Source organism: Dermacentor variabilis, chromosome 3 (genome assembly GCF_050947875.1).
Source record: "Dermacentor variabilis isolate Ectoservices chromosome 3, ASM5094787v1, whole genome shotgun sequence".
NCBI classification, from domain to species: Eukaryota; Metazoa; Arthropoda; class Arachnida; order Ixodida; family Ixodidae; genus Dermacentor; species Dermacentor variabilis.
In genome coordinates, this window is record NC_134570.1 from 13,313,885 (window position 1) to 13,328,187 (window position 14,303).

General features: G+C 45.1%; 1 protein-coding gene across 2 annotated transcripts in view; it reads right to left on the bottom strand.

Moving 5' to 3' along the window:
• Positions 1–9,291, bottom strand: part of Ing5 (inhibitor of growth protein 5) — a 42,274-nt gene extending 32,983 nt beyond the window's left edge. The window contains exons 1-2 of one of the 2 annotated variants that reach the window (XM_075684214.1): positions 9,049–9,268; positions 8,006–8,244 (exon numbers count right to left, since the gene is read on the bottom strand). In XM_075684214.1, the coding sequence (XP_075540329.1) occupies positions 8,006–8,244; positions 9,049–9,085 (276 nt within the window). In that variant the 5' untranslated portion in view covers positions 9,086–9,268. Of the gene's footprint in view, positions 1–8,005; positions 8,245–9,048 lie in introns of both variants that reach the window. The other variant, XM_075684215.1, reaches the window with a different exon arrangement.
• Between the last annotated feature and the right edge of the window lie 5,012 nt (positions 9,292–14,303).

Consider the following 14,303-nt stretch of genomic DNA (forward strand, 5'->3'; position numbering starts at 1 on the left):
AGCCTCAATGCATACACCGGACGCTAGCTGCAGCATGCTGAACTAGCATAGTGAGGGAGTCACACTGACAGCTGGAGCAGCAGCCTAAGTGGTCACCTGAACAGTGATTTGATCTGACGATCAATCGAGGTGATGACCTGAGCAGCGATCCGTGTTAGCTTGAGGTAGGTCTTGGTCCTCGAGCTAATAATATGATTCCTTTTGGCTGCGGGGCACGTCACGAGCATTGTAATAAACCTGATGCTGTCTTATTACACTCGCTTGCATTTTGACTTGTTACTGTATGGGCAGTGGCCTTCCACCGCAGTCACCCTTGTCCTGCAAGCACGAACTGTAGTGGCTCAGCAGCACATTTGCGCAGTATGTTTATCGTCACTTGTGTTGAATTTCTTTGCTAAGACGTTGTGCGTCGACATTCTTTCCACAAGGGCGGCACTTGTACACCTGCGTCTCAATGTAGTTGCACAATGGTGTGCTCATACTTGTCGTTGAATAACCGTTCCGAGCGAATCAAACCATCATTGGCAATGGCCTTGAGCGTTTGTCTACTATACTTGCACAGCCTCGTAGGAGCTGAACATTTCTTGCCTTCCGCAATGCTGCTATTGGAGTTGGCTTCCTATGCATGTATGTGGCAGTTGCTGTAGGCTGCGTTTCCTTTTCAGCAACCACACTACTCTTGGGGCTCTTGAGGATGCCTCTTTTGTCCTTTGACGTTCCCTTGTTCTCTTTGTCCACTAAATTAAATTCTGGGGTTTTACGCAACAATAATACAATATGATTACGAGGCACGTTGTAGTGGAGGACTACGGATTACCTTCGACCACCAGGGGGTTCTTTAATGTGCTCCCAGTGCACGGTACACAGGCATCTTTGCATTTTGCCCCCGAAGAAATGGCCACCGAAGCCAAGATTTGATCTCACAACCTCATGCTCAGCAGTGCTCTAGCCACTAAGCAACCATGGTGGGAACTTGCCTTTCTTCTGGGGCATAGTGGCGACTTGTTTCCTTGACAGCAGCAGCCTCACATGAAAACTCGGTGGCTAATGAACAAGCTGTGGCACTGTCCCTGGTCATTTGATGACAAGCAGAACTTTGTACTGGTTGCCCTCCTCAGTAATGTGATGGCCAAATGGTCTTGTTGCCCGATTGTCTCGTCCCTGAGATTCAGGCACGTCTCGTCTACTGACTGCATTCAGGTGCCCCATCGAAGAACTCTCCACTTTCAATGGCACATCATCTGTGGGAGCTTCTCCAGTGCCAGACAGGCTTCGTACAGGTGAACCTTGGGAGAAATCGTGGTCCATCCATCCAAAGTGAGTTCCCGCTGCTGTAACTTGCACCAACATTCAACTTACCTGTAAATTCCAATAAATATTGGAGCCAAGGATGCTTACCTCGTTTTCTCAGAAAGTTGCAGCCTGAGGGCTTGCATGGGTGAGAACAAGACCATGGCATGTCATCATGGAGATGACGGCAAATCAGTTCTGCGGAAGCCCACAAGGTGGAGAAGAGTACATGAAAAAGAAAAATCTCTATTGGTTTCCTTTGAAGCTTCATGCAACAATTCAGGTGGATGCCAACTTTCCCTTTCACAGAGCTGATCTTACTATCTGCTGGTGGACTAGTCACAGCATATATTTTCGAAATTTGTGGTAGTTATTGTGCTGGCTTCAGATTGTGACTGGAATGAGCTTATACATAATTGTCATAGGACGTTGTGTTCTCTCAAAGGTTAATAGGTTAATGTGTTCAATGCCCCACGCACAGGACATTTGAGGAATCCTGCAACGTCCTGCTGAACGAAAGTACACTGGCTTCCTATGTCTCGCTGGTGCGATAGCCTACGCTCTGTTGGTCTGAAGGAATATGGGCATGAGTCCAGTGCCGTTCGCTGATATGGATGCGACTCTAGGTAGCATGTTTATGCAAGCAGACATGCATTCTTGATGTGTCAATGGCAGAAATGCGTTGTCCATACCCCCTCGCTGGCCTTGCACAGAAGTGGGGTTGTCGCACAGCGATGTCAAATGGTGACCAGCACAGCAGGCGGACTGGAAATTTCTGGCTATCCAATAGACACTCGCTAGGTGGTTCCAATTGGTGCAGTAAAAGCAGCGCATCCACACTTGTAGGAAGCACATCCGTACTTTCACCATGTGGTCTGACATGCTAACAGCAAGCAGGGCCGTGTCTACAGCGATCTTACTCCAACTAAGGGAGCCGCGACAAAAGGTGGTCACAGCTACAGAAGCCAGGATTCACATTGATGAGGCAGCTGGTTCGCAGATGAGCTGGTTTGGTCTAGGCAGCTTTCCTCCCTGACCTCAATTTGAATTCGAAGGAAAGTCATGAGGTCTTTTACTTGCCGAGCCTTGTCTGCTGGAAATGCTGCTGTGTCAGCGTGTTTTGACAAAGAAGCCTACTTCAGCTGCTGCTGGTACAGGATACCAAGGTCAGGTGGCAAGATTTTCATTAGCGCGCAGTGCAGAACAGTGGAGTATTCATCTGGGAAAACGGCAAGGGCCTCCAGTGCATTTGTGCAGAACATTATGTCATCATAGAAATCTCAGAGCCTGTTGATGTTGGTGAACTACGAACAGGTGCCATCGCTAGCAGGTAGTCCAGATGGGCATCAACCAGCATGCTGCTATAACCAAAATGCTCAGACAGCACCCTTGATGGCAACGTCAACAGTTTGCGTCAGTGCTGTAGAATCCCTGAATTGCCATCTTATCTGATGTGGTCACGTACGTCAGCAGATATTAAAATTTGTTGACCATGGATGGCATTGATCTTATTGATGTGTTGATCTTGGATGGAGTCATTGCCCTGAATGCTTGCCCGATACTGGTCCCAAATGCTTTGCCACTTGCATCACTCCCCAGAAGAGCTTGGTATGTGCAACTTGGGCAGGACGATTCGGATGCTACCTACACACCCGAAGCTCCAGGTGAGGCACAAGGGCAACTGTTTATGGTGTCACTGCAAGCGGTGCTGTAGTATTTGGAGCAGAGTTTAGGTAGACTCGAAGGGCCAGCGGATGCAGTTCGGTGGCGAGGTGCACGCTTGTCTTGGTGAAACTGACCTTTAACTCATATTCAAAGGCTGTGGTCAGGCCTACCTCCATGTCTGCATCCATGAGCATGTCTTTAATTGTGCAGCTGAACTCGATGAGCTCTGCCTTGCTTTGCCAAGAAGTGTTCTCAGTGCAGTTGCAGCACATACACAGCTGCAGTCTGATCTGCTAGAAGAGCGTCGAGCATAGAAATGGCCTTGATGATGGCCCTCCAGACAAAGCCGCTCTTGATAAGGAGTTGTTCCATTGTTGGAAATCGAGGGCCAGACAACAAGGCGGGTTTCAGCAGCACTTGAAATGTAGCTAAAAGATTAGGATTAGACCTGGACATCTGATTGATTTGTCATCTGGCAGCAACCGAGAGAGCCAGTGCCCATGGCCAACACTCACGCTTAGCACACCTTTTTCTTTATTTACAACATTGCACTCATAAAACAGTATGCTCCTCGAAAAATACTGCATTGTAAAAAAAAAATATTTTATTCTTTGGAACTTATCTCATCCCCAAACAATAATTGTCATCAAGTTTGCTTGCCTTTCGTTTCTGTAACTCTGTGCCCGTTGTACTAAAAATTAAATTGTGGGATTTTACATACAACAACCATGCTTTTATTATTAAGAGGCGTGCCGTAGTGGGGGACTCCGGATTAATCTTGACCACCTGGGTTTCTTTAACTTGCACTCAATACACGATACATGCGCATGTTTGCATTTCACCCCTTTCGAAATTCAGCCATCGTGGCCAGGATTCGATCTTGCACCCTCGGGCTTCCGCACGGCACTTCCAGGTCACAAATGGCAAGCGCGTTATCAGTGCAACATAGCATTCTCTATGGGAAAGAAGCGAGCACAGAGCTTTCAAGAAAGGAAATGCAAGCAAGGCAGATGACAATTGTTGTTTGGGCACAAGATTTGCCCCAAAGAGTGTAAACTTGTTTTAAAGTGCAGTTAGAGAACACCCTTTCATGTTTCTCACATTCTTGAGGACATATTCATCTAAAGCGCACAACATATTAATTTGTATATAGTCCATTTACGTCCTAAAATTTTAATAGATATTCCCTAAACTGCATTTCATGGGCTTTGCACTCATTTAATTTTTTAAAAATGCAGACTGAAAAAACCTCACTTTGTACTTCCTGTGCTCCCATGTGGCATACTGATAGAAGGCAATCAAGAGCAAAATGACAGTGATAGTTGCTGCTGTAGGTACTACCAGAGTCGTGAGGTGCTTTTGACTTTACTCTGACTCATTACATTGGCTCATAGCTACTGTCACCTAAAACAAAGATGGGTGAAGAGAGCAAAAGGAAGCCCGCATATGAAGCACTCAACACATGGCTGTTCCATTGAGCATAGTCTTTCATAATATACGCCAGCGTCAAAGATGAGCATCACTTCTGTGTTCCAAAAAAAGATGTCAACTCAAGAACCATTTCATTCTAGCACATACAAATGTGTGGCTCTCCATGCAGAAGCTCATTGCATTTTAACTTTCCAGCCCAGTGCTGGGGTTCCATATGGGGTTCAATGGGATTGTGCACCAAAGAAAACAGTGCTGAAAGGTGCCCATGCCATGTTTCACATGAAGCCATTGATTAGCATGCTATTTGACAGGATTCGAACTGTGAATTTTGTTTTTGCACAGTCTTAAGTGGTGGCTTTTTTTGCCTGCTTCCTCAAACTTTGCACCTGGCTGGGTTTATTGCCTCTATGCAATGCTATACTCAGTTTCATAAATAGCAGGCAATGCTACGAAGGCTAGAGAGACTTCTGTTAGTGTTCGCATCCACAATCAAAAAAGTTGTGCGTCACATATTAAAGACATTAGGTATGTGCCACATAATTTATTCAATTTTGGGGTTTTACATGCCAGAACCACGATCTGATTATGAGGCATGCTGTAGTGGGGGGCTCTGGAATAATTTGGACCACCTGGGTTCTTTGATCTAAGTACACGGGTGTTTTAACATTTCGCCCCCCTCGAAATGCGGTCGCCGTGCCCGCGATTACATAATTAAATGTGTCAATATCTCACATTGATTTTTTGAGAAATCAGTGCCTACTTGTACAGTTCCTTGTTAATAAAAACGGGCTAGGGTCATTTCATTGTTCAAATCTGGGCAGAAACAATCTCTTCTAAATTACAGACTCATTTCCTTAACTTCTCATGTATGCAAACTCCTTGAACACATAATTTATAAACACATTATCACTTTTCTCGAGTCTAATAATATTTTATGCAGCGCTCAGCATGGATTTCGTAGTGGTTTTAGCACAGTGACTCAATTAACTGAATTTACATATGACATCAGTTTTGCTCTTGATTTAGGTCATCAAGTAGATGCGCTCGTCATGGATTTCTCCAAAGCATTTGATACTGTACAACATCCTAAACTATTACATAAACTAAGCCTTATCCTTAATAACCCTCTTCTCGTTGACTGGCTCCGCAGTTTTCTTTATGATCGTTCACAGTATGTTTCTTTTAATTCATTCAACTCTCCTGACGCATCAGTATCTTCCGGAGTACCCCAAGGTTCTATTTTAGGGCCACTGCTTTTTTTGCTTTATATTAACGACATTCCAAACTCTGTTTCAGTAAAAATGCGGCTTTACGCTGACGACTGCGTTCTCTACAATGTCATTTCTACACCTAATCATCATAACACTCTGAATCAATCTTTTATAAGTTTTTGTGAATGGTGCAAACTCTGGCAAATGAACATTAACTTTAAAAAAACAGTCGCCATGTCCTTTCACAAGCATGCTAATTGCTCATATTTCAATTACCTTTATAAATCCACTTTTCTGCAGCGTGCAAATGAATATAAGTATTTAGACCTTTTTTTCACTCCAAGGTTATCCTGGTCAGAACCTATTTTAAATCTTGCAACCAAGCACTAAAAAAACTTGGTTACCTAACCCGAACCCTACGTGCTGCCCCCAAAGAAACTAAACTCATTACATATAAAACACTCGTAAGACCTATTCTTGAATATGCGGCTACCATATGGAACCCTTACAAAATTTCGAACATCCCCAAAATTGAATCTGTTCAGAAAAAGGCGGTTCGTTTCATATACCGCCGTTATGACAGAATCTTTTCACCGTCATCTCATCTGCATATGCTCGGTTTAACCCCTCTTTCCCACCGTCGTCACATTACTTCTCTGAAACTTCTACGCTCTCTATTTAACTCTCCACATTATGCTTCACCTAACACATATCTGACCTGTGCAACGCCCCTAATCACGAGAAACAGCAATGACTTAAACTTATTTGTCTTTTTTGCTCGCACCAACACTTTTAAATAGTTTTTTTCTTAGGACAATTTAACTCTGGAATGACCTGCCTGGTTCCATCCATTGTTTACCACATAAAGAATTTGGGGATGCTATTGAGTGCTCTCCTTAGCCACGTTACTCACATATGCTTCTTTTGTATGCTGATTTGTATTTTCCACATTTTGTATTCACCCACTCCTGCAATAGCCCTTCTGGGCTGCAGTATTTGTAAATAAATAAATAAATAAATACATGCAGAATTAAGTCTCATACTTTAAAATATATTACATACTTAATATGTGAAAGGCATCAAAGATCCAAATCTATTTACCACCAAATGAGTGGAGTAACATGGTTCTGTGATCAGCGGCCATAGCTCATCATGTGTGCTCACGACAGAAACATAGTACATCGCTTATTAGAAGCACAATATATGAAACTCATATGTGATTCAACATACATCTGCGTCCAAAAGTTGTAGTCGAGATATAGGAAGTAGTTATTTTATACAAGACATTGCAGACCAAGAGCTGCACAGCAAAACATGAGGAGCGAGACTTCTATAGTGGCATTACTTGTGTAGCTTTCGCAGTGTTGCCTGCTCTGTATGAAATGAAGTATTGGGCCTCTCAAATGCTTTGAACATAAGGCATTCTTCGCCTCTCCCAGCCAATTTGCACATGCACTCTTTCTGGCGTCCTCAATAAAGAAAGGTGACGTGTTGGGTGGAGGGATTTCAACCAGGGTCCCCCAACTTAGCAATACCAATGTCAGCTCGTTTGCAGGTTCACATAGTGATGCATTGTTTTACTTTTTGCCTAAAACCATTGCTTCAAACTGTTGCTGTTATAAATTATTGCTCACACAGATGGCACACATTCTACCTCTGAAACCTCATTAACATTTACACGAATTTAGTGGTGAGAAGGCATGTTAAAGGTGTGTTAATTTTAATCAGATTGCATGAGTGGCACATGTTATACATCCTGGAGTCTATGAGAGCATTATCATTTGCTTTAGACCAAACTAACATGAGCCGTGAATTTAGATTCCATCGCTGACGGCCGCGCTAGTAGCTATCGTTGTGGGTTGAATGCTGGTTGCCATTCTGAGCAGAAGTTTGCATAATAAAGAGATAAATTCTTAACTCACACTTTATGGCAGTGTTTCTGGTTCTTCACCATTGCTACAACATAATATAAAGAGAGACAGTGGTTATTTAGGGCCCAGTCAAAATAGAAGACAATGGAAAGCGTGAAAGTGTAAATCAATGCAATTCATAGAAAGCCTGAGCACACAGAGATGTAGTGTGCAGTTCAGTGTTCTCATTTAGGAGTGTGTTAAAAGGAAAAGCTGCAAAAAGCACAATGACACAACACCATGTGCAACTGCAACACAGACCTGCCTGCCAAAATAAAAAAGTCAAAATTTGCATCTACAGATGTTCAAGTGTACACAGGCAACTTGCCCAGGTTGCAGTCCTTACACAAGCAAAACCCTATACTACATGCACAATGTCCAAACTGCTCATTCAGTATGCCGTGTGCAAGTGCACTGTAACATTTGTTTTGCTTTCCAAGCAACAATTCCAAGCAACTAACAACTTTTTATTAATCAACTAATCCCTGCGTGTCTTACCATTTCGTATGTCTGCATGGCCAACTGAACTTTGTCGTCACCATATTCTTTGGCTTTTTCAAACATTTTTCTTACATTTTCCAAATGTTCTGCCCTTTCAGCTGCTGTGTAATTCTTAGCATTAGTCATATATGCATGTGACAACTTTTCAATGTTCTTTGAAAGTCCCTGCACCCTCGTGTCAAGATCACGCATCAAATTGAAGTTTCTCTGAAGTTCTGACGGCAGTGTCTCCAAGCCTAAAAAGAAAGAACAAACAATCCACATTAACTTTCATCCTATGCAGAACGCTGCAGCAATCCTCACTTTTCGATATATTTTTAAGACAATGCAGAAAGACTACAGATAAAAGAAAAAATGGTGCACTGAACAGAGAAGAACAAGGGAGAAAAAGGGGACAGGAACAGAGACATGAAACAATTGTAGAAGATAACACGAGCACGTTTCATCCTTTCGCAGAAATTAGAACCCTCGTAACATGAAGCAGCATGTGGCGAAGCTGGTCTGTAAAGCCTTCAAGGCACATCATTAATCAGAAACGTCGCAATGTTAGCAAATATGAATGCCGTGCACGACCTGACCTTCAGTGTTTCTACAAGGTACTTAGATCCCAACCAGGAAGAAGGGATAAGGTGCAACAAAATACTGACAGAAACGCTGCTGCATTTTCACTAAAGTTACTGCAAAAGTTACTGAAATTTCTGCTATCAAGCAGGCAAGTACAGGTAACAGCGGTTCTACAATAGACGTTATTCCGCTTATATATCTATACGCATATTCATTTGCAAGACTATGTAGCTGTACAATGTTCTGTCTGTTCGTAACATATACAACCATTGTATGATTGTTAAAAGCCCATAGTAAAATACAAGAGACAACAAAGCGAAACGAAACGCTTTATCACACCACTACACGCCACAAAAACAACGTACAACCACATACACATACGAAAATTCTGGACATGAGCGACCTTTGGCGCCAAATACAAGCTACACTCGACGAAGTAAATTCTGGAAAATATTATGAAGCCAGAAAGCACGTACTGTCAAGATAGTGTTCCAAATACACGGCGGTCGCCATTCTTTCATTTCCGCAGACTTTTCGTGATGCCACTTACACTGCAGCTTGCTCATCCACATTCACGAGAACGGAACGTTGTCGTTTCTAGCCAACACCGCGCCTCTAGCTCTGTCGTCCCTAGCGCTACTTTAAACACTTTATTCACGACTTTATTGGCTTTATTAAAATGTGCTAGAAATGTTTGAAAAGTGTTCAAAACAGCGACCTACGCGCGTGATCTTTAGTCTTGGAGGCTATACCATGGCTATGCTATGATGTACTTCAATGGGGAAGGGGAAAGTTTGTGGCAGGGTCACAGAACAGCTAGCAGGGTGTCGGAACCACACACACATAGAGTTAGCAGAACACACACACAACGGTGGTCGGAACCATATAATAATTTTTGTAGGAAACTCTATGGTCGGAACGACCTACTGAACTACAGACCTGCACAGATCTCCCTACTCCAGCTATAGAGTTTCTCACTATAACACTTAGAGGGAAATCTGGCGCCACCGTCTATGGGAGTTTCTTATGGGGGCACCGTGCCGTCATGGGAAAGACGGTATATGCATAGAGGAAACTCTATGGGTATATGTGTCTGCGAGGCTCGTGTTGGCTGGTGTTGTAAGAGGCTTCGTCTAAAACGTGGATATGGCTACGCAAATAACGCGTTCTCAAAGTAAAATCTTCATAAAATGTTTCCATTCACGCATATTACATCTTTACTCACCCACGATGCATGACCAAGCGAAGAAAAGCAAGAACAGACGACCAACTGTTTCAAAGCGAGCGCGAACCTTGTCGTCTGTCCTCCAAATTTAGCGGCCCGCTGATACTTTTTACGTAACATGTAGTCGTACACACAATAACGAGTTCTCATAGTTAAACAAAACATGTTTTCGCGTAATAATAAAGCTAAAACAGCTTTTCACGTGCTGTTCTAGTAGAAAATGAATCATTGTGACAGACGGAACGGTACTTGCCAAGCGCGTCTTCAAGGTCATAGAGTTTCCTACAAGAAATTTTTGTAGGAAACTCTATGTTCAAGGTGTCCTGTCTCCACGAGAACGATGCCAATCCGAATCCACAATATACCGGCATTCCCATGCATGGATGGATGGATGGATGGATGTTATGAGCGTCCCCTTTGGAACGGGGCGGTGGCTTGCGCCACCAAGCTCTTGCTACTATGCTGCCTAATATCCTACCTAGGTTAACCAATGAGAAACAAAAAAAAGACACTATGAACTACCACGTCCAAATTTTCTGATACCCTATTGCGAACTGTGCTTTTGTACGTCTCCGTCTTTTGTCGTTTCCCTACTTTTCTTCCACCAATCCTCCGATCGCCTCTTACTGATGTCTATTGCGGACCTGTTTGCTTTACCATTGCTCCCGCTGAACCCAAGGGCTTCAAGGAGGCCAGTGGTGCCTAAATCGACCGCTGGATAGACGTCTTCACATTCTAATAAAATATGCTCCGTCGTTTCCCTAGCTTTACCGCAGCAAGCACATGCTTCTTCTTCCTTCTTATATCTCGCTTTATAGGTACGTGTTGGTGCTGGTATAGGTGCTGGTGCATACCACAGCGCAGCAGCGCCAGATTTCCCTCTAGGTAATGTAGTGAGAAACTCTTTGGGTAAAGCAAACAGGTCCGCAATAGACATTCACACCGAAAGCGGAGCGTCTAAGCGGCCAAGCGGATTTTCAAAGCGGCGAGGCGGCAAGCGCCCGCGCCTGTTCAGACCGGCCGCGTTGTCTGGCTACCGCGCCGGCGGGAAGGCGGGGCATCTCGCAATTTCTTTAGCAATTTCAAGGACGTGCCGCCATCTCGCGGCACTTTGGGTTTGTGCGCGCACCTTCTATATTTTTTTCTTCGTGGGTGGGCGCGCTCCCGTCCGCTATCTACTTCAGCAAAATGAGCTCAGACGAAGAAGACGAGATCGTTGGCATTTTACTCGCCACTTGTCTAGTCGATTTTCAAGATTTGTTACAGCGCAATACAAGACAAGGACAACAGAATGTATAAAGCGACGACACGGCGCCGTGTCGTCGTTTTATACCTTCTTTTGTCCTTGTCTTGTGTTGCGCTGTAACAAACCTTACTATGAATCCCAACCAACTGGCCCAACTTGCCGTTTTGACGCTTTTGAATAACAGAAGCGAAAAGCCCAGAGAAAGACATTCGTTTACATTCATTCACCAGCGCTTAGTGTCGGGTTCTGATTGGCTGCGGCCAAAGCGGCCAACTTATCCGCGCGGAAAAAATCGGTCCGGGCGCGATCCGGCCAAGCGGCCGCGTATTTTCCGCAAAGCGGAAAATCCGCGGCCGCTTGGCCGGATTCGCTTGTCCGCTTGTCCGCTCCGCCTTCGGTGTGAACGTGCCTTAAGAGGCGATTGGAGGATTGGTGGAAGAAAAGTAGGGAAACGACAAAAGACGGAGACGTACAAAAGCACAGTTCGCAATAGGGTATCAGAAAATTTGGACGTGGTAGTTCATAGTGTTTTTTTTTTTTCATTGGTTAACCTAGGTAGGATATTAGGCAGCATAGTAGCAAGAGCTTGGTGGCGCAAGCCACCGCCCCGTTCCAAAGGGGACGCTCATAACATCCATCCATCCATCCACGTCAGCGCGTGGATTTACACGTCAGCGCGCGGGTCGAGGATTTGGATTTTGTGGCGGATGGACGTGCTTTTCGGGGCTCCGTGGCGACGACGAAATCATAAGTTTTTGTGCATGCTTTGAGCTTGCTTCTGTTTTTATTTGCTGGTTTTTTGCATTTAAATAGTAATTGGGCGTGCGGACGCTCCTGTGTCGAGGCTTCAGCGACTTCGTTCGTAGCTAAGTACTCTTTTTTCTTCTTATTAGCTGATGTTTTTGAAGTGTTTTATTTTGCATGGAGCAGGAGCGCAAATTTTGAATTCGTGGTAAGCGTGGTAAACGTACCGGCTTTGTCTAGGGGCGGAATCTTATAACGGTTCGGAATACGAACCGTCCGCTTCGCCGCTTACGTCATTAGATGTGCCACTCCCAAGCCGGCGGTGGAAGAAGGGGAGTACGCGACCAATAGATGAGAGGGTGCCACCTCTGAAGTGTACGTCATTATATGACGAGCTAATCGAGGAATTGCAGAATGTTTCTGCTTGCTAAATGAAGGTAAAATATAAATTAAATATTATACGCCAAGTTTTGAAATATAAACTTGTGGTGTCAGGCGTTTACGCAATGCAGAAGTAATTTATTAATGTCATTCTTTTTCATTCTCAGCCCACAGGTGGTATCGTAAGCGTAAATGAGTTGGCCACGGAGTTGGCAGAGCGCAGGGCTACGTCGTCTGCTACCAGGAGCTCGCACGATGCATGCAATAGGAACGCACTTCTCAAGTAGCTAGCACGACAAAACCGTGAACTGGTTCTTAGGGACACCTTTACTAGCCGACTATATCAATTTTCCTTCTTTTTTCGCCCTTCGTCATCGGCTCGGACATGACTCGCTCGCCGCCGCGCTGCCGCTATCCCTGCGATCTGCCCCACGGCGCGTCGCGTGATAGAAGCAGTGGAACTTAAATCGAACATTACGGTATACGGGCCCTGCATTGCCTGCGCGAAGTCAAATCGAAGAGTGCGGTGCTGACAGTGCGCGCTGTGCCGTGAAATTGAGAAACAAAGTATGGCACTCCCGAACTAGAGAAAAAAGGCAAGCCAAATAAGAGAGCTCCACAATACCTTCCCGTCCTGACTGTATAGTTTTATCAGCCGAACGAAGGAAGCGCTGAACCAGCCTAGGTTGAACCCTTCTGACTGCTGAACGGCGATCTGCGAGCTATTCACACTGGCGATAGCACTGGGAATTCGATCTCACCATGCAAATATCTCCTTGGCATTGACTTTGAAGCTGAAGTCACGGCAAAGCTCCCCGCAGGGGCGTCTGCGCAAGCAGGCGTTTGGTGTGTTGCGACACCACGTACCCGAGCACACGAGGGTTGGACCCTCCCGCGTGTAGCCGTGCGCGGCTTAGCCGTGTCTGGGGAAAAGGGGATCCTGGGGGTTGAGCCGATGCTGGGTGTTTGGACCTTTAAGGCCCCCCGGCTGAGGCAACACACCCCTTTGGCCTCTGCTTCACATAGACGGCACCCCCAGACTGACCCACCCGGGGGAAATCGGCAGTCGCCTTTTCCTGTCTCTTCCTCTCGAATCTTCGTCTTTATCTCTTACTTTTTGACCTTTCCTGTCCTCTCCTCTCTTCCATTTACTTCATTCTCCTCGGCGGCAAGGGTTAACCTTGTGTGGGATAGCCAACCTTGGTTATAACAGATTTGGTTGTACAGCTGGCGCGTGCAGGCCGTCTTTTCACGGTCCTGCAGCGTCCCCTTGTTGGGCTCCATGGTGGGTGGCTGGCGGCGCTGCCGAATTTTTACACATATCTATGGCAAGTTCTTTTCCAACCCTTCCTGATCGCCCTCATAAACGAGGGCGCACCGAAGAAGTTTTCAAGTTTTTTGGCCGAAATAATGACAATTTTCCAAGATTTCATGTAGTACATTCAGAGAAAAAAGAAAAGGCAGCGAGAATGATCTCACCCTTTCTTGTTGCGAAGACACTTAGTGAAGCTTTTGGCCCAGGCTATAAAGTCTCTAAGTTGGCAAGTGGCGACCTCCTCTTAGAACTGCGTGATAAGACACAGTACGAGAAACTCTCTAATCTAGTATCCTTTGGGAATCTTCCAGTGACGGTCACACCGCACCGCACAATGAACACCACCCGCGGAGTCGTTTCCGATGCCGATCTCATGGAACTGACTGAAGCCGAACTACTGGGGGGCTGGAGCGATCAAAATGTGACCAATGTCAAGAGAATAAAAATCAGGCGCGATGGCAAGGAGATTGAGACAAAGCACTTAATTTTAACTTTTGCATCAAGTATGCTACCTGAGACCATTGAGGCTGGCTACATAAAGATCCGAGTCAGACCGTACATCCCCAATCCTCTCCGATGCTTTAAGTGTCAAAGATTTGGCCACAGTTCACAGAACTGCCGAGGCCGCCAGACTTGCGCAAAATGTAGTGCCCAAGAACACCCATCTGACAATTGCGAGAATGCTCCACACTGCGTGAACTGTGATGGGGAACACGCCGCGTACTCGCGGTCCTGTCCATCATGGAAAAAAGAAAAAGAAATAGTCACAATCAAAGTCAAGGAAAATATATCGTTCAAAGAGGCACGCAGGCGGGTAGCA